At 51.7% G+C, this 24,975-nt stretch overlaps 9 protein-coding genes and 1 pseudogene across 10 annotated transcripts; 5 read left to right on the forward strand and 5 right to left on the reverse strand.

The window, feature by feature from the left end:
• Positions 1 to 734: 734 nt before the first annotated feature.
• On the reverse strand, positions 735 to 5,461 carry An01g03190 (uncharacterized protein; the record flags this gene model as incomplete). The annotated part of the gene is made up of 4 exons (XM_059746856.1): positions 735 to 1,653; positions 1,713 to 2,830; positions 2,905 to 5,192; positions 5,263 to 5,461. The coding sequence occupies 4 exons, from the start codon at positions 5,459 to 5,461 to the stop codon at positions 735 to 737; spliced, it is 4,524 nt and encodes a 1,507-aa protein (XP_059603147.1).
• An 847-nt stretch (positions 5,462 to 6,308) lies between these two features.
• On the reverse strand, positions 6,309 to 8,278 carry An01g03200 (uncharacterized protein; the record flags this gene model as incomplete). Its single annotated transcript, XM_059746861.1, has 6 exons — positions 6,309 to 6,346; positions 6,477 to 6,531; positions 6,605 to 7,321; positions 7,388 to 7,737; positions 7,805 to 7,972; positions 8,029 to 8,278. 6 exons carry the CDS (start codon positions 8,276 to 8,278, stop codon positions 6,309 to 6,311), a joined length of 1,578 nt encoding a protein of 525 aa, XP_059603148.1.
• Positions 8,279 to 8,991: 713 nt separating this feature from the next.
• An01g03210 (uncharacterized protein) lies at positions 8,992 to 9,966 on the reverse strand (the record flags this gene model as incomplete). The annotated part of the gene is made up of 1 exon (XM_001388718.1): positions 8,992 to 9,966. The coding sequence occupies one exon, from the start codon at positions 9,964 to 9,966 to the stop codon at positions 8,992 to 8,994; it is 975 nt and encodes a 324-aa protein (XP_001388755.1).
• Positions 9,967 to 10,270: 304 nt separating this feature from the next.
• Positions 10,271 to 11,833, forward strand: An01g03220 (uncharacterized protein; the record flags this gene model as incomplete). Its single annotated transcript, XM_001388719.1, has 1 exon — positions 10,271 to 11,833. The coding sequence occupies one exon, from the start codon at positions 10,271 to 10,273 to the stop codon at positions 11,831 to 11,833; it is 1,563 nt and encodes a 520-aa protein (XP_001388756.1).
• A 457-nt stretch (positions 11,834 to 12,290) lies between these two features.
• On the forward strand, positions 12,291 to 13,538 carry An01g03230 (hypothetical protein; the record flags this gene model as incomplete). The annotated part of the gene is made up of 2 exons (XM_001388720.3): positions 12,291 to 12,350; positions 12,420 to 13,538. The coding sequence occupies 2 exons, from the start codon at positions 12,291 to 12,293 to the stop codon at positions 13,536 to 13,538; spliced, it is 1,179 nt and encodes a 392-aa protein (XP_001388757.1).
• Positions 13,539 to 14,188: 650 nt separating this feature from the next.
• Positions 14,189 to 16,063, reverse strand: An01g03240 (uncharacterized protein; the record flags this gene model as incomplete). The annotated part of the gene is made up of 1 exon (XM_059746885.1): positions 14,189 to 16,063. One exon carries the CDS (start codon positions 16,061 to 16,063, stop codon positions 14,189 to 14,191), a length of 1,875 nt encoding a protein of 624 aa, XP_059603149.1.
• An 878-nt stretch (positions 16,064 to 16,941) lies between these two features.
• An01g03250 (uncharacterized protein) lies at positions 16,942 to 18,654 on the forward strand (the record flags this gene model as incomplete). The annotated part of the gene is made up of 3 exons (XM_001388722.1): positions 16,942 to 17,273; positions 17,342 to 18,450; positions 18,515 to 18,654. 3 exons carry the CDS (start codon positions 16,942 to 16,944, stop codon positions 18,652 to 18,654), a joined length of 1,581 nt encoding a protein of 526 aa, XP_001388759.1.
• A 429-nt stretch (positions 18,655 to 19,083) lies between these two features.
• An01g03260 (mitochondrial 37S ribosomal protein mS37) lies at positions 19,084 to 19,572 on the reverse strand (the record flags this gene model as incomplete). Its single annotated transcript, XM_001388723.3, has 3 exons — positions 19,084 to 19,182; positions 19,293 to 19,372; positions 19,446 to 19,572. 3 exons carry the CDS (start codon positions 19,570 to 19,572, stop codon positions 19,084 to 19,086), a joined length of 306 nt encoding a protein of 101 aa, XP_001388760.1.
• Positions 19,573 to 19,844: 272 nt separating this feature from the next.
• On the forward strand, positions 19,845 to 21,964 carry An01g03270 (uncharacterized protein; the record flags this gene model as incomplete). The annotated part of the gene is made up of 3 exons (XM_001388724.3): positions 19,845 to 20,219; positions 20,281 to 21,384; positions 21,659 to 21,964. The coding sequence occupies 3 exons, from the start codon at positions 19,845 to 19,847 to the stop codon at positions 21,962 to 21,964; spliced, it is 1,785 nt and encodes a 594-aa protein (XP_001388761.3).
• A 2,259-nt stretch (positions 21,965 to 24,223) lies between these two features.
• An01g03280 lies at positions 24,224 to 24,973 on the forward strand (annotated as a pseudogene; the record flags this gene model as incomplete). The annotated part of the gene is made up of 1 exon: positions 24,224 to 24,973. A coding segment is annotated over one exon (750 nt), but the record flags the coding sequence as incomplete, so codon positions are not given.
• Positions 24,974 to 24,975: the final 2 nt, after the last annotated feature.

Genomic DNA, 24,975 nt, shown 5'->3' on the forward strand with positions numbered 1-24,975 from the left:
CTATAAAACCCAACTAAACTAAGTGAGCGCTACTAAAAAAGGTTCGAGATGGAGTTGGAGCAGCTGCCCGCTGACTGGTCCATCCTGATGGGCCGCTAAATTGGTCTCCCTCGCTTTTCTTTTTTGAGAGGCGTTTCTCTGTCCCTCTTCGGTGATGATCTGCCTGTTGCCAGTATCGGTTCCTTTGATCGTTCATCATTACTCTCGACAATTGATGTAGAGCAGACTAACTAGCTACTCCACGCTCCGGTTATCCCCCAATATTATAGATGTCAATCTTATAGGCCATCCCTTCATATTCGATGGAGTTCGCTTTCCATTCTTTCGCCTCACTTGAGAGATCTGGTACAGCGCCCGCGCTGGATCGAAATCTTCCTAAAGCTGCTTCCCGTTTCTCTCAACGTCGTTTACTCTTTCGTCCCACCAGAACCAATGTAATGCGACCTTAGCAGTCAGGTTATCAATTACATTCCTCCCTTCCATTGATCACAGGCTATAGATACATCAACTGGTATAAGTACTTAAGACAGAAAGCAAGAAGTGAAGAACACAGGGAACAATGCAAAGATCCAACCCATGCGCCCGTTTGATGATGCGCAAAAAGAACAAACGTCCTATCACATCCACTTCATCCAAAAACCCTTGCCATTGACAGGTGGTCGTCATGATGTGGGAATAGACCCTGAAAGGGATTCTGGCCACACGAGTCAGACAAGAATAAGAGACACCGCTCTTCACCTCTGGAACATGGCGATGGCGTCCTCCTTACGCCACTCAAGCTCCAACTGGCCTTCGTACACCGCATCAATAACTCGCCGGGTCCGATTGTACGCTTCCCCATACCGACCCTCGCACTCTCGGAGCACCTTCAACACCAAGCTCCGACTCAGGCCAGGGTCGTCTGCGTCACCGAAATGCTTCTCGACCCGCTTCTTCAGCATCTCAATCCCTCGCCGAATTTCCTTGGCATCGTACGTCGCCAACACCTTCTTTGCCACTGATCGGGAGTGGCTAGGTCGGCTGGCAATGTCGGCGGGGTTGATGCCCGTCGCCACTAGATTCTCCACCGACTCAATAAACTCTAGCAGCTTGCCCAGTGGTCGGTGAATGATGGAGTCGAGGTAAAGTTTCAGATGCTCCTGCATGTCTTGATGCGCCCGATCGCGCCACCGCTCCAGCACGGGGAGGCTCCGGACATCGACCTCCTCGATGTAGTGGTTCATGTTTTCAATGAGAAGAATGTGGTAATTTAAGATTTCCTTATCTTCCGGGTCTCCAGAAGTCGCTGCCGCCCCCGTGGGTTGGCCCGGCGCCTCCTTGGCGATGAACTTGAGCGATTCCCACATGGCGCGGTTGATGCGATCGTAGGCTTCGTTCACATTGACACGGATGTCGTAGAATTCTTGCGAAAGCATGTTCTCCACGGCCGTGGAGAAGTGGGGGAAGACACGCATAAACGAAATCACTCCTTTGCGCTTATTTACCTTGACCTTGGTCTCCTCGATTCCGCGAATCTGGTCATCGACAAATCGATTGAAGAGGCCAAGCAACCGGGAATGGAGTTTCTGAAGGGAGTGGATAATAAAGTCCTGATTGGTGTCGTCATACTCCGAAATGGCCTTCTCAATGGCCAGCAATATTCCAATTCCTTGTCTACATGATAAGAGTCAGTCCGTAGTCTCGTTAGAAAGCACATGGGAGTTTCAGCTTACAGCGGATCAGCTCTGATGGCCCAGTCCACAAGGTTTTGCATATCAGTCGGCCAAAATGCGAAAAGTTCGTCCATGATCTGCTCAACTTTCTTGGCCATCGCTCGGTCAGGATCATGCAGCTGTTTGGAGCCGAAACTGGGTATCCTGCGTTCATCGGGAGCACCTGACATAACTAGGTCGGGGAAGTCGACGGTAGAAAGCGAGTTGAGATGGAAGAAGTAGACGATGAAATTCTGCTCTTCCGAGATCATATGCAGGGTCTCTTGAAGCGTCCCCCCAAATGCTTCGCACGGTTCCAGCTTGCCATGCTGCTTGTCCCCTGAGGGAAGCCGGAGACCTGCTGCAGCTCTAATGGTCTTGCCTCGTCGCACTGTGAGTTTGCGCGCCGCCATGGTAATACCTTCAGATTCCTTCTCCTTCTCCTGGTGAGTAAAGAGGAGTTCCTGCTCCTCTCCACTAGGCTTCCTCGCCGCCTTCTTCCACGCCAGGTTGTTGTCTCGGAAATCATTTTGGTAAGGATGTTTGGCCTGTTGCTCATACAGGTTGATGAGCGCGTGCCACTCCCCGGAACTAACTTCCCGAGCGAAGAGGATCACAGCATTATACTGCCACAATTCGCGACGGCAGTAGCCACGGGCTTCGCTGTCGAGCTTCAGGGGATCCTTCTGACCATTGGCAGCCGCATCAATTCTCTTCTGTTCCGCCACCTTGTACGCAATAGCCATGAATTGCTTAAGTCTTTGTAAGAACACGCGAGCATGTGTGCGATATTCTTCCTTCTTTTCTTTTATCGCACGCATTTGGCCGATCTCTGTGTCGGCATACACGCCCAGGCTGCCATGGTCTCCGGCCGCATCGGCAAGCCGCCTCTTGTTGTGCCAGATGTCAGAATCAATCATCAACATCGCTTTGTACAATGTAGATAGGGCGAGTTCGGTGTCTCGGAGGCCATCGGGATTGCTCAATGACGACTCCTTCAGAGCACGAACGTCGTCCGAAGAAATGGAAAGAGTCCGGAGCAGATTTTGTAGCTCGTTCTGAAGCAACTTTTGGTTGGCCGTTTGCACCTGTAGACCCTGGGATTGCGTTTCGATATAAGCCACGTCATCGTGCAGAGTCTGTTACCTTTGTTAGCATATCACTGAAATGGTGGACGATGAAACCAGCGCTCAGGGATGCACGGGCAACCTACGTTGAGCTCATGGGAATACAAAGTAAGAAGATTGTCCAGCTCTTCACACTCCACGACTGTCTTGTCGATGAGTTTCGCAAGTTGATCAATTTTGCCCTCCTGCTGTTCAAGGTTACCAAGCCAGCTGGTAGTCTCCACGCGACCAATCTCTCGACGGATATCTGCCTCCAAATCTTCGATCTTCTTTTCGTCTCCTAGTCGTCCGTTCCAGCCGAGGTCAGTCAAAATATCGTCAAAGTCAATGCCACGCCCTTCAAGAACGGTAGGGTTGAGTCCGAGTGCTTGACAATACTTGATTGTGTTGTCCTCATGCCGCCTGCGGCGACGATCATGCGGTGAAGGAGATACGGATCTCGACCTTTCTGTATCAACTTTGACAGAAGCCCTTGACGTGTCTCTCGGCTCTGCGAGTACCTCAGTCGAACCAATCGTAGGCTCAACAGGAGCAGCTTGTGTCACTTCAACTGCGGGCGGCTCGATTCTCGGGGGCTCGGGAGGAGGCTGCACTGCTGGCGGTGCTGGCGGCGCTGGCGGCTGCACCTCCTTCTCAGGGGATGACGATACTACTGGAGGAGTCTCTGCTTCCGGAGTCTCCGGCGAGGTCACCGTATTTTCACTGTTCGTCCGAAGCAGGAATGGAGCAGGCACCACGCTGGTGATTCCATCCGGTTCATCAGCAGCAGCCTTCTGCTTTTTCGCAGCTGCTAGAAGCCTCTCACCAGCACCACCAGGCCTCGGCTTGAAGGCCCCGTGAGCAGTGGCAGCTTTGCGAAATGCGCCTGCAACATCCTTGACTTGCTTCTTCTTGATCATCGGGCCAAGCCCAGGACGGTGTGCATCGGGATCGTTTTCTTCCACAGGCTCAGTGGCCTCCAAATCGCTAGGAGGCGGTGGTACTGCAGCAGCAGCAGTTTCTGCTATCGGCTCAATCGGTTCCGGATCCTTCGTCAAAATTGACAGTGTCGGAGCTGTGGGCACCGGCGCCTCAGCAGACTCGACGGCTGGTGGGGCTTTGCTAAATGCTGAAGAGCCTGGCGTGAGTGCTGCTGGAACCTCGACAGCGGGAGTATTGATGGGGTTGCTCGGGGGCTCAGGCTCCTGTCGCGCTGCTCGTGCGGGCGAACCAATGGGCTTTTCGGCTGCTTCCCTCAAGGGCGATCTGGGACCCACGCTGCTTCCCGGACTATGCATAAAGGTATGGTTTTCCCCAGAAACCGACCCAGGAGTAGTAGGACGAAGACCGTCTGTACTGCGGCTGGGATGAAGATCATGGGTACGAAGTGTAGGCCTGGACTCAGGACCTTTCCGCCCATCGCGTGAGGATGGTGGACGGGAGTCAGGGAGGGGACTCCCCGACCTGGCTTCTTCAAAGCTGCCATTTGGCCGTTCCCGCTGACCAGCAACAGGAGCGGCCTGCAAACTAGAGGGATAGTCCCTATTTCTCGGTTCCGGTGGAGAGATTATGGGCACCTTGGGCACCCTGGGTTCCGTGGCAAGACGTTCGGCTGCACGTGGAGGTGGTTGTTCGCGCTGGTCGGGAGGCAATGGCGGGGGGTGTTGAGGGGGGCTAAACGGAGGAGTACCGCTTTTACCAGACTGGCCAGTAGACGGTCTCCCCATCTGGTCACGACTTCTTTGCGCTCGTAGGACATGTTCCTCAGATGGTGCTGGTGGTGGTCGTCTTGGTCCATCGCGACTGGGCGCACGGCTAGAATACGGTGACTGAGGCCGGCTGCCCTGTGAAGAGGAAGGCCGCGGGGGAGGCAGGGCCACTTCGGGACGCGGAGGACCTGAAGGAGGAGGGCCTTTGGGGGCTGGAGGACCTGCAGCTGATCCACCAGCAAGCAGCTGTCGTTCACGGTCATCGAAGCCGATCAGAGTCGGCACCTTGCCGCCAGTGTACTTTCTGTAGATCTTGACGAGGCTGCCTATGAAAAAATCCTTCTCTTTGGAGGTCCGTGCATGCCAGTAGTAGGGCTTTCCAACGGTAACGATAAATCCAACATTGGCAGCCCACTGCTTGTGTTGTTGTTCTAACGGCGTGCTCGGGACCAAGGCGTTGTAAGACTGGATGCAGGAGAGATCATCCAACATCCACGTCTTGCCAATAGAGAATGAGCCATCATTGTTCTCGCGCGCCTTGTGCATGCGCACTCTGCCTGACCGTCTGACGGCGACAATAATCACTCGAGGTTTCTTGTTCTCGGGCGGCGAATTGGGTGGAGCGGGGGTGGACGGATATGCCGCATCTTCCAAAATGCGGACATGTGTTATGTAGGACTCGACCACTAGAAGAGAGAGGGGAACAAGTCAACCTGACACCCTTTTAGGAGAGGAGCGTGGGAGAAATGTACGTACACGAGCCATCGCTGTCTTTCTTGCCAAAACAGCTATGAATGATCCGCCGCTTCTCATCCTCGAATTTCTCGGCCCTCGACATCGAGGCATCCCCGGGGCCGGCGTTACCGCCATTGCGACTATCACCAGCTCGACGAGGGTCTCTCTGGGGCGGCATCTCGCCAGGCGGGGGACCTCGCATGCGATCACGACTACTCATGGTTGCTAATCGATCTCCGAAAGCCTGGATCACTCAGGAGGTGTTCGGGGATCAAGTGGACATGGTCGGGAAGACGGGGGCAGGGATCACACGGAGCGCGCGCCGTGGGCGAGGACTGGGATGGTCAGTCAATCGGTAAGCTCCAACAAGCAAGACCGTAATTCATTCAAAGAGCAGGGAGATTAGTGAAAGGCGACGCCATACACGAGTTGGCGCAGAACCGAGTTCCAAAATCGACGGAAGGTGGAGGAGGAGAAGGGAGCCAGAGAGGTGGGATTAGGTCATTCCTTAGCCACTAAGCTACCGTTAACTTGGGAGGGTGTGAGAGCATGGGCTGGCGGCTGCGGATACGGCACCGAACTTAGTCTCGGCGGAGGTGGCAGCTGTTACTATGCAGTTATAAACACACCCCTCGCCAGAATTGATGAAGCGGCAAGTATCTATGCTATATCTATGCCAGAATATATATATATATATATCTTTTACTGCAGTTTTCGCATTTAGGAGAGTCACAGTACCTGCTCCTGAGTAGACCCCTATAAACCACCCGACACATTCGAGCTCGTACAGCATAATTATGTAATCCGATAGAGGCGTATGCATAAAGCGGGCACGGCCCACTTCGGTTGCCTGTGCATAAGCAACTAACTGTCATGCAGGATGGCCCGATTCCAATTTTGGATTCAGTGTAACCTCACTTCTTGTCTCAAGGAATCTACTACGAGAATTGCCCAGCCGCAGTACTAACTCTGGAATGCTTCATATATCGGTATCTAACATACTCATGCCTAAACTCCTGTTACGGTAGGCTGATCCAGCTTATTGGTACCACTGAGCTTACTATATACTACGTTGTGCAATTGGAGGTGAGGGCCAAACTGAGAGCTACAACTGAGAGCAGCAAGTAAAATAGATCCACCACCACTGCGGTTTTGCCATATCGATTGGCTTCCCAAGAACAGCCTGCTAGTATGCAGCCTCCCTTGTATAACCCATTTCACACAATCTCACTTACCATGCACTCGTGCCGTCCCGGTCTGTCCGCTGTGAGGGGATTCAATGTCCTGTAGCTGAGCAACAACGAGTATTGTCAGCGGACCTTAATCCACTACTGGTATAGGGGAGGGATAATGGCGCACCTACCGGGCCGGTGAACGTCTTCCTCTTCCCTCCCCACCACCCAATACCAATCAGAGCAACAAACCCTGCGAGTACTACACTCGCATAATTCATGTCGTGTACCGTGGTCGGTATCTTTAGAGGCAAACAAAAGAATACCAATATGACTGCCACCCAGACAACAGCAACAGTATTACAGAAGAGTCCAAAATACTTTCCCATTGCGAAGGCTCTTCTCCCAAGGACGGCGTCACGCCCACGAAGCAGCACGATTGCTTGCGGGACTACATAGCAGATGTTGAGGGCAATTATGACTATCGATATGAAACTGTCAAAGGCTGTTGCTGAGCCAATGTATATCAGCCCGTACAGACAGATGAACACACAACAACCCAATGTGGCGTTCAGCGGCATCTCGTTTGTGATCTTAACGAAGAATGACGAATAAGGAAGACCACCAGCTCGAGCGAACGTGTATGCAAGTCGTCCCGCAGTGAGTAGACAGGACAACTCGGCTGCGCAATAGAAGAATATAACCCATGCAGTGAAAAGCGTGGCCACGACTGGGCTGGATGTTGCTTGTAAGTATGCCGTATAAATGGGGATTGGGGAAGATGCAACAGCCTTAAGATCGGTTGTGCAGAAAAGAATGGCTATCGCGTATGGAATACAGGTTACCATGCCAGTCAGCACGGTAGCCATCATTGCGCGGGGGATATTGCGACCAGGGTTTGGGACTTCCTTTTCGATGATAAACCGTTAACAGCGAGCTGAAGAACGAAGCCATATGGCAGCAGAGGAACTTACATCTGCTATATGGGTAACACTATCGACCGTTATGTATGCGTACATGCATGTCCCAGCGCCTATCATGAAGGCTGTCCCGTCACTCCAGCCTGTATGGTTTTCATAGGCCAAGAACAAAGTGTGCGCAGACTGTTTTTGATCTTGCATTGCTAACACCGTTATCAAACTGGTGCCGAAGGTGAGCAAGCTGAAGATGATGATACAATCCTCTATAAGTGGAATAACACGAGGCAGGTAGCATACGACCACAGTCGAGAGGAGAACGATCGGAAGATAGATAAGATAGATTCGCCAGGCAGTTACCGTGACGCTCGGACGGTGGACAGTCACCAGCCCATTAATCATTTGCGCTTCTCAACAGATTATTCCCAGATCATACCTAGAAGAACTCATGTGATAGAATGAGGAAAGTCTTACCACAGACTATTCCGTTGGATGTAGACACTGTGCACCAGGAGATCATAGTCAACCAGCCAACAACGAAAGAAACTGCGGCACGGTGCTTGGGCGCTGAAACGATGAAAGCAAAATGATATGGCCCTCCGCTAGTGGGAAATGCAGATGCCAACTCTGCAAGACCCGCAGCTATGGGCAAATGGATAGCTAACGACATCTGCTAGAATGAGGTAGGACGTGCTTACTGATAAAACAACACGCTATCGAAGCAAGAAAAAGGCCAAAGAAAGCCGTCGGGCCCCCTCCCATCACCAAAGGTATCGATAGGATACCAGCGTAACCAGCCCATGAATTGGTGATGCTGTATCCCAAGGCCAATGTCGACAGAAATGAGAATTGACGAGGGAGTTCAGCACGGGCAGTGCCAGGGCTTTCGTTATCAGACATCTCGGCAGCTGCCTTCTGGACCCGAGGGGGAAGACTCAGCAAAGACATCTTTCGTCTCATCATATGAAAAGCACCTTGAAAATGCCACATGATTATATAGATCGTAAGTACTGGTATAAGGTTCAGGTTGAGTTCTACTAACAACAAATTACAGGTAATAAAATTGACATGTGGTACGCAACGCGAACTACATTGGGTGTTAACCATCCGCGAACGAATAAGATGATGTTTATGATGTTCAGGTCTTTAGACATGCCCGCAAAGCACGATAGAGATCTATCAACTAAAGTGGGGATGATTGACTTGTTTAGAAGGTAGTTGCATTACGTCCAGGCTTGTTGCACGGATAGTCATGCAGGTTACTTTGCCTGCGCATTACCCTACTGGGAAATGTAGACGGCACAATGATTAGTCTATCCTCGTTACTGATAACGCAGACTTTCCAAAGATCTTGGGTTATGTCTTCACGCAGGCATTGAAAATCTCCGAAGTCGCACCACGGAGCTTACCGTCTAGGGCACGTGTACTTTGTGGCGAGATTAACTTTGCAATGTCGTACAATACCTAGGGATATGTCATAATTGATCAAATGGAGTCCAGCTATACAATGTTCGCGATAAAGGCAAGATAGGGCGAAAGATCAATTGGGTGGATACTAATAGTAAACCAAAGATATTGAGAACTAAGGAGAGAGTATCAAGTTATAAACACCACATCGATAGTGAAAGTGGAAGACATATCAACCCCAACACTCATATAGACTAACCAATCAACGAAAACCGCGCGGCTTCATCTGCCGTAGAGGCGACATTCCGCACAGTCCAATCCCACAAGTCGTCCTGCTTGTTCACATCATAACTCTCCTCGCTGGAGCGGATCTGCTTCCTTCCCTCATAATAAACTCCACTACTCGACGAAGCCTCCTTGCCACTCGCCAGCCAAGCCAGATTAGCCCCAGACGCCTGCGGCAGCCTGATATTCGGTGTCCCCAGCATCACACGCAAAAGCGGAATAACACGAGGGAAAATCACATGCCAGAGAAAGCGCAAGACGGGGTTCGCTTCACGGACGAGCCCAGTCCCAGGCATGAGACCAGGATCAAACGCAACAACAGTCCACGACTTAAGCCTCGCATCTTTCGACTCACTGAGACGCCGATGTAGCGCGTACACCCAAATAACGTTTGCAAGCTTGCTGGTTGAGTAACGCTGGCGACCGGGATTCTGGGCTGAGCTCTTTGTCGGGTGAGCGAGATCCTCCGCACTGGTGTACTTTGCGTCGGGGAGGCCGGTCTCTTGTGCCGGATCATGTGTGCCGCTGGAGGTTACCACTATCCTTGCTGTGTTGGCGAGGTGAGGAACCAGGAGTGAAAATAGAAGGGCGTGGCCGATGTGATTGATGGCGAAGGTTTTTTCGTATCCGTCTACTGTGTACTCAACTGGACCGGGAAACTGTAGGCCTGCATTGAGGAGTAGGTATTGGATGGGAGGGTATTTGTTGGTTTCCCATTGCTGGACGAAGGATCGGACCTTGGATAAGTCGGAAAGGTCGAGTCGGAGGTAGCTGACGTTGCTTTGGCCCAGAAGTTTGTTTATAGATCCGGCAGCATCTCGAGAGTCAGATCGAGATGCAATTATAACTTGATAATCGGGGAACTGGCGGGCAAGTTCTATGGTGCAGTAATAGCCCAGACCGGCGGTACCTCCGGTGATGAGGATGCTTCGCGAATAGGACATGGTTGTCAAAAGGAAGAATGAGTTTGCTCTCTTTCTCTGAGGCGAGCTGATGCCATATTTATGTTTCAATATCTCGGCGTTAGGAACGGAGATATACAATCCATGCCATCAAAACTATGACCCTATCTAGGGTTGGATGAGGCAGCAATGTTCCGCTTCGGGAATAGCGGGAACGGCACCGTCGATATCTCGAGGCGCCCATCTGGACCGGCCAGTCATCTATAAGACCGGCCTTGACTTGAAAAATCCGAAGCAAATCGACGCTGCCGTTCCATGCTAGTTGATCATAACAGCTGTGGCCGAGATGGGCTGGGCTGCAAATATCGCATCTCCGTCTCAGCCGGATGACCCGGCCCCATCCCAGTTGCTGCACTATCTTCCGGATTACCAGGTCGTCATCTGCAGTGCCTGCCGATATGCTGTCCAGCCTCATGGGATTTTACGTCATCTGAAAGAGATTCATCGCATACTTCGTGGCCGCCGGCGGAAGTACTCTCATTACGTTGCCAGCCTTTCCCTTAGAGAGCCAAACGATGTCATACCCCCCAGTGGCGCTGATCAGTTCCCGGTCCCATACTTACCGGTCGAGCCCGGTCTTCAATGCCAGTCAGCTGGTTGCAAGTACCTATGTGCTTCTAATAAGCGCATGCAGTCCCACTGGAGAACTGTGCATGGGCGAAAGGCCGATTGCACCACAGACTGGCGTACAGTTCCCCTGCAGACTTTCTTCCGCGGCAATCACCTGCGGTACTTCACTTCTGAGGGTGCAAAGACCAATCATGCTTTATCAGACTCTGTGTTTGGGGGCCACACACAAGAGTTATCAGAGAACCAGCTCCACGCAGGCCTGGACTCCATGGACTCTGCTCTTCTGGACCACTACCTCCGACACACATACCAAAGTTTCACAACCAACCAAGAGACAGACAAAATATGGCGCCTGGTTGTTCCGGAACTAGCATATAAGAATGTGTTCCTTTTGCATGGCCTACTAGCCTGCACAAGCTTGCACAGAGCGCACATGAGCTCTGGGCACACCAACCAGGAAAAGGTATTCCTCCTAAGAGCCTACCACCACCAGGAGATTGCTCTCCCGCAGTTTCGGTACGCTATTGAGCATCCTACGGAGGATAATTGCCATGCCATTCTGGCATTTGCACATCTGTTAGTGGTATACTCTTTTGCCGCCGATCAGCCTAGGTGCTCAAATTCAAATATGGGCACGGACTCATTGTTCCTAGTGGATCGGAACAGTGGCGAAGGCAGTCAACCGGATAGTATTCTCTGCAAATGGCTATACTTTCTCCGCGCCGGCTGCTCTATGCTGTGTGAAGTATGGGAGCAGTTGAAAGAGGGGCCCGTCAAAGCACTTTCGGAGGCCTGGGACATTGACCTAGGTGACGACCCGGATCTCCCATATCTGGAGCTTTTTATGTCAATGATTCCAAACGAATCAGCTACCACACATGAAACCGGCGATGTCACTGAGACCAGTCTCGTTTGGCCCGAAGATGTGACGGCCATTTACCGACAGGCTGCCATTGAACTGAGCCGATCATTTTCGTACGTGCATGCCCACCGCGGATTACTTACTACTTGGGATGTTCTCCGCATATGGCCCATGGAAGTGTCGCTAGAATACATGGCTCTTCTCCACCAACGGCACCCGGGAGCACTTATATTGCTAGCGTACTATTGTATCCTGTTGAAGCAGATGGAGAGACACTGGTACTTCGAAGGGCGCGCGGCAATGCTAATCTGCGCCATTCAGAGACATTTGAAGCCCGAGTGGCATGTTTTCATCCGAGAGCCATTGCATACGGTTCTAGGAGTACCTGATGGTGGCCATTTCCTTGGGGAGCTTTAGCCGCCCCTACAAGCAGTTGGGGGAGCATTCCGTGTCAGACGGCGTAGATTTGATATTGCTTCCATCAGCAGATTATACCATTCACGGGATTCGCCGCTAAAAAGCCGTATGAAAAAGAAAAAATTAATACGTCAGGGATTAACCTTCCGGATGCGTCAATTACAAATTTGACTTGGTTTTGACTTCACCCTTAATGGGAGAAACAATCCACCAGCCTTCGGTCGAGTATCTCCAGTGCCTGGCACGTGACCATATTGTTTCACGGAACCAGAGTCACGTGGGTTCCATGTAAAAAGTCAGCTGAGCAATCACGGATCGCGCATGACTGACCGCCTTTGATCTCTTCTGCTGTTTTTTCTTTCTTTTTTTTCTGCCTCGCCGATAAAGGGAAACTTGAAAACATCCCAATCAACTTCGTCAATTTCACAATTTGCAGCGTTTTTGTCAGACAGTCATCATGGCCGGTCAGAAGTCTAAGCAGGCGAAGCCCGCCAAGGCGTCCAAGAGCAAGGAGACTGTAAGGCAATCCGACCGACCTGTTTGTTGTATAGATAGGCAATACTGATCAAGTTCATGAATTAACCAGCCTGCTCCTCCCGCTCAACTTGTCGCCGCTCTCAGTGCTTTCTTGAGCGAATCTGGTTTCTCCAAGACCAAGGAAGCTTTCACCAAAGAACTTGCCAGCAAGTCGATCGACTCTGATGCGAAGAATGTGCCGTCCCTGCTTGAACTGTACCAATCCTGGGAAAAGTCCTCCGAGAAGTCCTCCGGTTCTAGCTCTTCGGACAGCGACAGCGACAGTGAAAGTGAGAGTGGAAGCGAGAGCGATAGCGAAAGCAGTGACAGCAGCTCCGACGAATCCAGCGATTCTGATGTCGAGATGAACGACAAGTCCGAGTCCGACAGCGATAGCGACTCCGATGACGAGGAGGAGAAGAAGAAGCCTGCTGCTCCTGCTGCTAAGTCCCAGGGCACCAAGCGCAAGGCCGAGTCCAGCTCCTCCGAGTCTGATTCCGAATCTGAGGCCGATGAGGCTCCCAAGTCGAAGAAGACCAAGGTGACTTCCGCCAAGGAAGAGTCTTCTGACTCGGACTCCTCCGACTCTGAGTCCGATTCTTCCTCTTCCTCTTCCGAGTCTGAAGAGTCCTCCGACTCGGACTCCTCCAGCGACGACTCCTCCAGCTCCTCTTCTGAGTCCGATTCCGACTCCGATTCTGATTCGGACTCTGACTCTTCCTCTGACGACGAGGACGACAAGAAGGCCGATAAGAAGGCCCTGAAGGCTGCTACCAAGACCCCTCTGCCTCCGTCCGAATCTAGCTCCAGCGGCTCTTCCCCGTCTTCTTCGTCCGACTCTGACACCACCGGAACCGTCAGCAACTCCGACTCTGCCCCCAAAGAGCAGTCCAAGTCTGCCCAGACATCCTACTCCAGCAGCGCCAGCCCTGCTCCCGGCAATGGCCCCCAGAAGAAGAAGCACACCGGTGCTCGCCCCACTCCTCTGGCTCAGCTGAGTGAGCTCCCCACCGACCACCTCCTCTCGAACGACTACGTTCCCTACGCCTACGCCGAGAAGGCCTGGCAGGATCTGTCGGTCACCCGCGGCAAGGGCTTCACCAAGGAGAAGAACAAGAAGAAGCGCGGTTCTTACCGCGGTGGTCCCATCGACATCTCGGGTGGCAAGTCCTTCAAGTTCGATGACTAGGTCCGCGATACTATTTTAGAGATGGAGACCAGTTTCGCATCCTGATATAGGGGGACAACTAAAACATACCTACAGCTTTTACATGCTCGAAAACATGGGTATTCAAAAAGTTTTATTCGCTTATGATTCCATCCATATAGATCTATATGCAGCCTAGATGGGTCACTGAATCATTTTCTACAGCAAGGCGCTACTGGAGCCCGGTCGGATTGCTTTCTTTCAGCTTTTCTTTTTGCTTGTTGCTTCACGCTTCTTCACCTGTATGTACTATCTACTTACATCATCTAGATCTTTAGAGGTGTTAAACATGTATTCAGATATCCTTGCATTTTCATGTTAACCCTAGACTTTGAAGTATTCGTACATGTCGTACTCGTGGTGGTAGATCGTAGGCATGAGTCTCTTCCTAGGATCGATTCAGATTCATCCATGCATCCTGTCATGAACTACAGTCCCCAGTCCAGCCAAAGGACTATACCCAGTCAACAATGCATGGCTCATGCGTTTCCAATGGAACAAGTCTCCTTTAAAACCTCTCTGCGCAACATAGCACGGAAGAGAGCACCCAGTACACACAGCATACACAAGCCCCATGCCCCCTTCCTCCAATATAAACCAACATCCTCTCCCGATCAACAACTACTCTCCTATCAATCAGCCCGTCTCCACGCCCCCGGTTTCTCCAACCTCTCCCACCTCCGATCCCACCCCGTGATCTCCTCCGCAAGACCATCCTCCACCCCGACAAACACAAACGGCTGCTGCGTGCGCAAAGTGATAGAAGCAGTAGTATCCTCAGGGCGCTCGTAGCCCGATAAATCCAGGACTTTGTCGGCAGAGCGGGTGTGTGCAACAGTGTTCTCGAGACGCACATCGTTAGAGAGCAGAAGTGGCTCCCGGTACCAATCCTGACAAGGGCCGAGGAGGTCATCCGTAGAGGCGAAGTCAAGGCGAACGACGCCATCCGCGACGCCAGTGTAGATAGTTGGTGAGGAAGGGGAGGGCGAAGTCATGCTGTAGATTGCACCGCGGTAGGAGCGGGTGTTGTGGCGGCGACGGCCTTGGGGCCGGCTAGAGGGAGGGTGGGCGGAGAGGAAGATGGAGATGTCTTTGCGGGGGAAGGCGATGCTATTGTTGGTTGCGGTGAGGGAGAGGCTTGAGAGGCTGTCTACGATTGGTTCGTTGTTTTTGAGAAGGGTTCGGGAAGGGCGTGCATCACGATAGCTGTATGTGTCATGTTTGGGCATGCGTAAATCAAAGATCTTGACTAGGGCGTCACCGCCGGCGCCGACGACGAAGCGGTCGTGGCCGAAGGGGTGGATGCAGTAGATGGGGTTCTGGTCCGTGGTATCACGGTAGGTCTTTTCGTATTCTTCGTTTGAGCGGAGGTCGTGCAGTCTGAGAGTGTTAGCATAGAGCGTGGAATAATGGCAAATGGGGTGGTTGTACCTGATAGCTCGATCACCCCAGGCTGCGAGGAAGACTTGTCCGGTGGGATCGAGTGGAGCAATGGCGTTGACGTTGGATCTGATGGTCGTATCGAGATTAAGTCTTTCGAAATCTACCAGCTCCACATTGAGCTCACGACTTGGTGATAGACCTTGTGGCGTGATGGCGGAGATAGTAATTGCATCGTGGATGCGTCCTGTGCCGACTGCGAATAGAGAGGGCGAAAGGAACTTGGAATACTTGTGGCGAGAGCTGATGGTTGCATTGTTGCTAGAATCAGCATTGAGACGAGCAAATGGGTAGACTTCCGCCTCTCCAGAAGTGGTGCTGAAGAAAGATATCGATCCGTCGCTCAAGTGGGCAGATAAGATCGGGTCCTTTCCGTCACTCATATCTGTTCTCTCTATGCCCCCTCCGGAAGTCATGAACCGCTGCTTGTAAATATGGCAGGCGATATTAGGGTCGATAGAGAGATGGAAAAGCTCTCCGCGCGCTCTTGCAACGACTATATGTTCAGTCTGGGGCTCCTTGGAAGGGTGTCCAGGACGTAGAATATGGACACCACAGATGTCATCATGGCTGCTGATGTGATCGAGATCATTGAAGACCACCCACTTCCCCTTTGAATTGGGGCCAGGTTCAGCGATGCGCAGAACTAGTTCATCTGCCGCGCCCCAGGCGAGCACCTCCTTCCGGTCGTTCCATGAAGAGCCATTCCAGACTTCATACGAGTCCAAAGCAGGGCGATATCCATGAGTAGGATTGTCACGTCGTGTTGAACTATGGGATCCGACCTTGACTGCTTCTGAGGCAGGTACGACAAATCTTCCGACGACTGCGTGTTTGTCTAATGCCCGAGAGCGAGATGTGAGTGCCTGAGCGGCCTCTCGCCAGATTTCGGGCGTTTCCACACCAGGAAACTTGGTCTCGACGAAGGATCTGAAGATTCGCCAATCTTGAGCAGCGACAACGTGGTGTAGGCGCCAGCAGGTCCTTGACAGATTCACAAGCGCGCTGGCAGATGGCAAATAGCTTGTAATAAGCTGTATAATCTCTGGAGGAAGCTCTGCAAGCATATTGCGGGCCAGGATAAGACTGTCTTCTGTGCTAAAGTAGATAAATCACAAGAATGACGTAAAAATCTCTGCCGTCACGTGTGTCAGTCAAAGTGAGTTGTCAAGATTCACGAAGGTATAGAGGAAGATTCACACATTTACTGATCTAAGCAACAACAAGGGAATGCTCTAGGAAAGGCCAGGTGGAGGTGGTTGCATGAAGGAATCGCCATGGCGATTCTAGACATTGTGCGCCCCGTCCCATCTATCGCCGCGGTAATCTGCAGAAGTGCGTGAGGCCATCAACGTGATCCGTGTATCAACATTCTTTGCTGTAGATATGTTTGCTAAGTGTTAGAATAGGCTAGTGACTAGTACGCACCCTCAAAATGAATTGTGAATGCTATGCTGTGAGAGATGGCACAGCCTGTAGATGTGGATGGTGGAGGAAAGTGGCTGGAGAGGCCTTATGTCATCCGGTATCTTATCGCTCCTCGGCTCTTCTTGGTTCTTATCGGCAATCCAAACTTTCTGAGTGGTGGAGGCCATTCATGAGGAGTTGGAGAAGCTGGTGATAGACGATGTTACCCCATCAATGCTGTGACTCAGGCTCTTCGGCTATATATCTGGGCCTATCCCGGGCTTTGATATGTCTCCTCACATCTAGCCCGATGTTTATTTCCCCTCTGCGTGGAGTAGGCCTCTGCCCTAGTTCCCCGGCTCATTCCTAGCACTCTTCTTTATTCATCAACCACTGGGCTTGCGGAGTCAAGCGAAACTTACTCACTGCTCATATGACACCTCGAGAGTCCCAGGTTCTTTGAGCTGAGTGACGATAATACAACTATACTCCACTCGCGCATTGACTTTAAAATTTACATCTCCAAGCACCGGACAACATGGCAATCTCAGCCGTTACTCTTGCGGCCACCAGCTTCTGTATCCTGCTGCTGGCGTACAAACTGATCATATACCCCGTCTTCCTGTCCCCGTTGTCTAAGATACCCAATGCACATTGGTCAGCCCCAATCTCGCCAGCATGGATTATCTGGAAACGGTATAGGGCACAGAACAATAGGACCATTCAATCCGCACATGTAAGGCTAGGGCCTATTGTCCGGCTTGCACCATCCGAAGTCTCCGTCAACTGCGTAGATGGGGGCATCAAGTCTATCTATACGGGTGGATATGAGAAGCACGAGTGGTACCCCCGTGTATTCGGCTCTTTCGGGTAAGCATGACCCCCACAGTGAGTGCATGCGAGGACTATACTGACAGCTCTACTCTGCACCATGGTAGAACCGTTAGCATGTTCACCATGACAAACAACAAAGCCCACTCTACCCGCAAAAGGATGCTGTCCAACATATACAGCAAGTCATTCTTGCAATCATCACCCCATATCCACCTCATCTCCGAGACAATCCTGCTCGACCGTCTCCTGCCCATCATCCAAGATGCTGCCTCCTCAGGCTCACCCATTGAAATGCATGATCTCGATCAGGGCATTACAATGGACTTTGTCTCTGCCTACCTCTACGGCCTAGCCAACGGGACCAACTTCCTCCAAGACGAAGCTTTCCGCCGCAAGATCCTCCGCCTCTACCAAAGCAGAAAGCCATTCGAATTCTACCACCAAGAAGTCCCCAACCTCGTATCATGGACAAAACGGCTCGGCCTCCGCCTAATTCCCAAATGGTGCGACGAGGCCAACGAGGTCCTCGACGCCTGGGGCCTATCCTTCTGCGACAAAGCAGACGAATGTCTCAGCTCGACCCAGCTCAACACAGAACCAATGGTCTACAAACAACTTAAGCAAAGCATATCGAAGCAGCTCCCGCCCAAAGAAGCAGCATCCTACAACAAACTCATCGAGCAACAACGCCTCGACATTGCCTGCGAACTATACGACCACCTCACAGCCGGCCACGAAACCAGCGCCGTAGCCCTGACCTACCTCTTTTGGGAACTCTCCAAGCACCCGGACCTCCAGTCCGCCCTCCGCGAAGAGCTCCATACCCTAGAACCTAAGATCCTGTACCCCCGTCCATCATCCTCCCGAGACCTCCCCACCCCCAAGTCCATCGACTCCTTGCCCCTCCTCGACGCTATCGTAACAGAAACCTTACGCCTGCATGCCCCGATCCCCGGGATCCAGCCCCGAGTCACCCCGTCCCCTGGATGCACGCTAGTTGGGTATAGCGATATCCCCGGGAACACGCGGGTCAGTGCGCAGGCGTACTCGCTTCATCGCAATCCAGAGGTCTTTCCTGAGCCTGAGACGTGGCAGCCGAAGCGGTGGCTGAAGGATTGTAATCCGTCGGAGGTGCTGGAGGAAAGGAGACGCTGGTTTTGGGCGTTTGGGAGTGGGGGGAGGATGTGTGTGGGGAGTAATCTGGCTTTGCAGGGTATGTATAACTCTCATAAAGTTGGTTGTTGTTATGGTGAGATGAAGCTGACCAGTGATTTTAGAGATGAAATTGGTAGTCGCGGCCATTTACACCAATTATACGACGGCTATTATTGATGATGAGGATATTGAGGCCATTGATGCATATACCGTCAAGCCGAGGGGGGAGAAGCTGGTCTTGAAGTTTGAGTCTGTTGCGTAGTTCTTCTATGCGTTCTTTCGGGTAGCTATTGTGGTATATAATGTGTGACTTCCTGTGCTTCTTTACTATTCTATTGCAAATCCAGCAGTACTCAACTCTACAGAGCAATACAAGACCAGATAAGTCGAAAATAATTGATAGCATACAACATCCACATAATATTATACAAAAAGAACCCACCCACCTACCCTCAACACAGAATCAAAACTGATGCGGTAGGTAGTAGCTATTACAAACCCAAAACTCCATATAAAAAATATTTTCTCTCTCCCCTTTTCCCCCGGGGAAGCCCTCACTTCCTCCATACCACCACACCACCCAATCATCACATCCGGCAGTGTATAAGTAGGTAGATCATATGCCCGTATGCAACCGCTCGAAAAGGTATTGAATCACACGCAAACAATGTAGTGTATATTGGCTTGGCACTTAACCCAACACACCATCCTTCTTCTTGGGACCGACGACCTTGGGGAACATTCTCATGAGGTGGTAGTTGATGGGGTTGCGTCTCTGGGTCTTGGGTTTCTATATGGTGGAGGAGATATGATTAGCACGGATCCAAGACAAGCGCAATCCAGGTTTGAGAGATATCTCCCTCTCCTGAAAGTTTCAAAAACAAGGGAATGGAAACGTACAGGAGCATCCATGCAAGATCTCAATTGTTGTTCGAGAATCGCGCATCCCTCGTGGGTGTAGCCCTGGGATGCCCAGCAACCTGATCGATTCATTCGTATTAGCCATATTATTCGAGCCACACCGAAACTCCTTAGAGTAGTTGTAGTACTCACTCAGCATAGACGACATCACCGCAACGCAGGTATTCGGCTCATTGGTGTTCGGACGCCGGACGCGCAGGTGAGGGATGGACTGCAGACGGACCGGGTTGAGACGGGTAGAGACTCCTTTCGGGGGCATGATTGCGAATGGTGACTTTGTAGTTTCTCGAAAACAATGGTACAGGGAGGGGGGAGATAACGACAACGCAGCCGAGTGACGATGCGGACAACCAAAAGTTGACTGAAGGCTTCGGAGGTGCCAAGACTTTTTCGGCGATTTGCCCGCCGCGGAAGTGTCTGGCTGATGTAATCACCGCGGCGAGTTCAGGCTGGTAACTAAGCTGATTTGCTCCTACTTCTTCAGTTTCTACTATATTTGAAGATTGGTTTGCACGCTGATCGGAGACAGAGATGAGCAGAAGGCATGTGAGCGCTTTTTACACTAATACGGTCGCGCCAGTATGTGCGCCGAGACGGCAGAGTATACCCTTATCGAGATGCTTCTCCGTTGGGAGCGTGCGGCGAACTGCGGCGAGTTCGAAGCCGGGCGAGCAGCATGAGAATACCAAGACACAAGATGAGACGAAGGAGGAGGAACAGGGGGCTATGGCGCGGCGACTTTCGGATATGACAGAGCAAGCCATGCTGGAAGGAGGCCGGTCCGCGCAGAGAAACATGCAACAGGCGGGGTTCTCGGACGAGTTGAAGCAGCAGCTAGAGGAGAGGGTGGCGGCGGCGGCTTTTAAGAACGAGTATGCGACCGCGCACTCAATTGTTGATATGCCGGTATGCTCACTACATGGACATTACATGTTCGATAACACGACCAGGTACTAACAAGTCCCAGTCAAGCGCAGGTCAAGGAACACGAGACATCGCAGGCGCTCCGGCATGGACCGGAACAGAAAACACCCACGACATCACGCTACGCATGTTAGACGACTCCAAGAAGCGCATACGCACACCATACAAGATCCCCCAACCAAATCCGGTCGACATGCGAATAAGCCCGAAGCCCAAAGAGTCCGCCGGATTGCGTCTAGCGAAAGCCCGAGAGCGCAGGGCAACATACTCCTTGAGCCAGAGCGAGGGTATATCAGAGGACGAACGTGAAGCTATGCGTCGAGAGATGCGGGAACGGTTCTCCCCCGGGGCACGACCGATGCCGGCCACGCTGCAGGGGTTGTCAGCGCTTGCGAACGAGCGGATCGAGGATGCGATGGCGCGCGGTCAGTTTAACAGGATAAGGAGGGGTAAGGGTGTGAATACGGAGACGGATCACCGAGCCAATAGTCCGTTCATCGATACCACCGAGTACTTCATGAACAAAATGATCCAGAAGCAGGAGATCGTGCCGCCATGGATCGAGAAACAACAGGACCTAGCTAGGGAGGTTGATCGGTTCCGATCACGTCTGAGGGCAGAGTGGCGGCGACATGCGGCCCGGCTGATTGCCAGCGAGGGAGGGTCTCTGGATATACAGATGAGACGGGCTGGTGCGTATGCCGCGGCGGAGGCTCGACTGGCTGAAAGGGCCAAGATAGAGCAAGCGTTCCGCGAGAGCGATAGTGCGAGTAGTTCTGGAGGGCTGGACTCTTCAGACGGAGCTCCGCAGAGCTCGGATAGTACAGTTTCAGGGCCGCAAGAGGATAAAGATCCTTTACCCTATGTTACGCCCCTGCGTGATCCGCAATATATGAACACAGAGCGCTCGTTTCTTGAGCTGACGATCAAGAACCTCAATGCTCTTACTCGGACTTACAATCTTCAGGCTCCTCCGGTGGCACAGAAGCCGTATCTCAATCTTGAGCGTGAGCTGGCTGCATGTTATGCGGAAGTGGCTCCAAGCTTGGCGGAGGAAATTAAGCGGCGTGCAACTGAACGAGCTCGTCCAAAGAATTCGGGGCCTCAAGCTGCGAACATCCTGGAGTCTCTGAGCACATCGAGTAAGGTGCGTGTATATGAGGAGGATCAGGCCAAGGGCTATGGGTTCAAAGAATTCTGGCGTGACCTTTTCTCGAAGAAGGAATAAACGTTCAGAGAACTTGTATATAATGAAGATGATGTGCTGTGTATGATACTCTACCTGAATAATAGATATGAGTGACACCCGTGAGCAAAAGACAAAGACGAATATCCATCTTACACGGCAATGCGCGCGACGTTCTCCATTTCATCTAACAATATCCCGCTATCTAAACCCAACTACCTCAACCAATACCTAGCGTCGAAGTCGTCGTCTCGACACATACTGCCAAACTATTCCTTATTTGTTTGATCACGGCATCAGCGTCAACAACCCTATCTATCTCACGTCTTCAACGGCGGCGCCTAACCATTCTGTACCTGTACCCCAAGCGCCACACCGCGTACAATCCGCGAATCCAGACGACTGCCAACAGCACATTACTCGCTGTCCCCAGAATTCTCAGGAAAAACGCGATTCGAGCATTCGACCACAAACCCATCAAGTGATGTCTAAGATAAAGTCCCAGTACCCAGGAAGCAAAGCCGTATATGAGCGCGACTGATGAGATCAGGAGAGCATCTCTATACCGATCCTCCCTCGTCGAGTGTGATATCTCTCCTGGTGTGCGAAGTGCCCGATGCAAAGGTACCTTCATCCCATGCCAAGCGCTAGCGTAGCAGAACATGATGAATATCATTATCACTACGGCGCCCAGCTCATCGTATATGCCTCTCCGCTCCGAATTGACCAGCGCTCGTTTGGTGACAGTGATGTTGGCCTCGAAAGCTCGCTTGAGTATTGATGTACATCGCTTCAACGGTGTCATAAAGTCGGTCCAGGCGGTCTTGGATTGGCCTTGGGGCCATGCTGCTTGTGCCATGTCTGGATTGGTGATTGAGGAGGAATAATCAGGTTTATGCTGTGCGGTTAGATCTCGGTAGTTGCGTTGCTGGGTGAATGGTAAGGAACTCTCTGATCAGTGTGCTAGGACAGTATGTCCGTGAATATTATGAATACTGGAATTCAAAGGATTGTGTAACTATGTCTCAACGGATGCACGTCAAACGATGACATGATGGAGAAGAGGATGTTGTCGCTGTCGCAGACGTATAAGCATCGGATGTACATTACTGGCCATCATGGGAGGTACTAGTCAGCGATTTGCGCCTTCCTTATACGAGCTGAGCATGAAGATTGGGTAAAGTAGGGGAAAGCTTCTGAAGCTAACCTGCTCATAGCTGTGCAATTCCTCGCTGCATTATTTCCAATATTTTCTAGATAGTAAAGTATTATATAGGCTATATGAATGTCTATTGCCACTGTAGCTTCAGTAAATTGATCTCTCCTGGTCCTGATGGAAATAAGCAGCTAGAGCCAGAGTGTGGTGAGTTCTTTCATCATGTGCTCAACGGTTGAAGCTCAGGGCTTTAGATAGTTACCGTGTAAATTTCGCACTATTATCCAAGCCATTTTTCGAGAACAGATAGTGTCCGCGAGCCTTGAGGATGGTGGTGAGAGAGGGGAGGGGGAGAAAGAGATGTGAGAGACAGGAGGTGAGTCAATCAGCCTCCCCACTTCTTTCTTCAAGTTCACAGTCCACGGCTGCTCAATCACTCTGTTGCTTCCTAGGCCTGATACATGATGGTGCTCAGTCCGATACATCCTTTTGTTGGGTCTAATTTTGAACATGGAATGGCAGTTGTATACCAACCAAACAGCTTGTCGTATCCAACAGACAAGTCCCCCCTCATTCAGCAAGACGACACTGTCAATGCTGGTATGAATAGTCAAAGACAGATTGTGCATTGCAGTCAGCGACAATAAAGTTCATACTTAACCAGATGGCTCTTGTGCTAAACAACAGTTCGTGGATCTTCGTCTTCGGAGCCCAGTTCCTAGATCACTCGGTAGAGTGATTCCATCGCTTTCATTTCTGGTCTATGAGCCCTCGTGAGTGTCTCTATTAACTTCTTATTAGATGCATACTTAGAATGCACCCCTTAAAGCTCATCTACACGCTCTTGACCCCAAATTATATACATTTGGTTCTGCCTGACTGAAACGTGCTATCAAAATGTCGCACCACGAGTAGCCCATTCAGCTTCAATACAAGCACACAAAAGTACCAATCAATTACCAATCACGACGATCTTAAGATAAGGTTTAGAAAGCGAAACAACTTCGGAAATTACCTCAGTGGAGAACATCTCGTCAGCAATATGAAGCTGCCGTTGCAATTCGCACGTCCACGGCTGATCAGATCGACAACCAACCATCGAGTGGTTATTGTTCGCATTTGACAGGGAGTTTAGGTTTTCTAGAGCCTACTGTTACTGCAGCCTGTCTGGCGAGGTAGTCAGCGGAAATGACCCGGACTTGATCGTGCTGTGACTCGACAACAGTGATACCTGCATACAGCGGGATGTGCTTGGAACAGACCCTGTAGTTTGCCCCGGGCACAGACAAACCCTATCCATGCCGCTACAGTCTGTCACAAAGCGCTAAATTAGCGGGAATTGATTCGAGCATAACTGCCAGTAGTCAACCGCCCGATGTGACGGGGTGTGCCGTGCATGCAGGCCCGGCGCGTAAATTGACCAACGGCCGTTGCGGGACGGCCGTCGCAGCAGATCACCTCTTCACACCATCACATCGACTTCCCCCAGGCCTCTCAATATACCGCTTCTCCCCTCTTTTCTTCCATCATGTTTCTCTCATTGCGCAAGGATTTACAGCCTTCAGACCAGATCCGATATGTCTGCAGGTGCTACTTAATCGTCACCTTGTCTGCAATCACAAAGCTTCATCCCGACCCCATATAATGCCCTATCTGCTATTCTTTGCGCTCCTTCCCCGCCTCATTACTGCTGGCTCAGTATCCAAGGAGCAGTTAGACCCCGTTCGTCGGAATAGTTATCCCATCACTCCAGCCGTGGACGAGTCGCTCCTGGCCATCCAGATCGGAGGCATTGTCGGTGCATACGTGATCTTCGTTGCCCTACTTCTTTCGCTGCTTCTCTTCGTGGGCCGCCGTCTGCGACGAGCTGTCCTCTCCTCCAACTACTCCCTCCACGTCGAGATGATGAAGCCCATGAAGCCCCCTCCCAGCATGGACCCCAGTCCCGTCACCCCGATCTCCATCAACCTGCCCAGCCCGGGCCCTCGAAGCTTCAGCCGGTCCTGGAGCAGCCTCGGCAAGGGCCCTCGCTCCCACGCCTCAGGGACCACCACCAGCGTCGCCACGATCGACGAATCCGTCGTAGCAACTGACCGCCAGCGAGCCCAAGAGGATCTGGAAATGCTTTACGCCGCCGTGATGGAGCACGACGCCCAGAAGGAAGCTGCCGCCGCAGCCCGGGGTGCCAACAAGGACTCCTCCGATGGAGACGAAGCAGCAGAGAAAGAGATTCCCTCTCCAGACAGCATCCCCACGAATCCGTTCGCAGATCGCTCTTCACACGCCTCCTCCAACAACTCCCCACTGAGCCCTCGATCTAGCGGCCGACTATCCCGCATCTCCTCCCTGTCGCTCTTCAACCTCAAGTCGCAGAACCAGCAGCAATCATCAAACAG

This window comes from Aspergillus niger (assembly GCF_000002855.4).
Source record: "Aspergillus niger supercontig An01".
NCBI classification, from domain to species: domain Eukaryota; kingdom Fungi; phylum Ascomycota; class Eurotiomycetes; order Eurotiales; family Aspergillaceae; genus Aspergillus; species Aspergillus niger.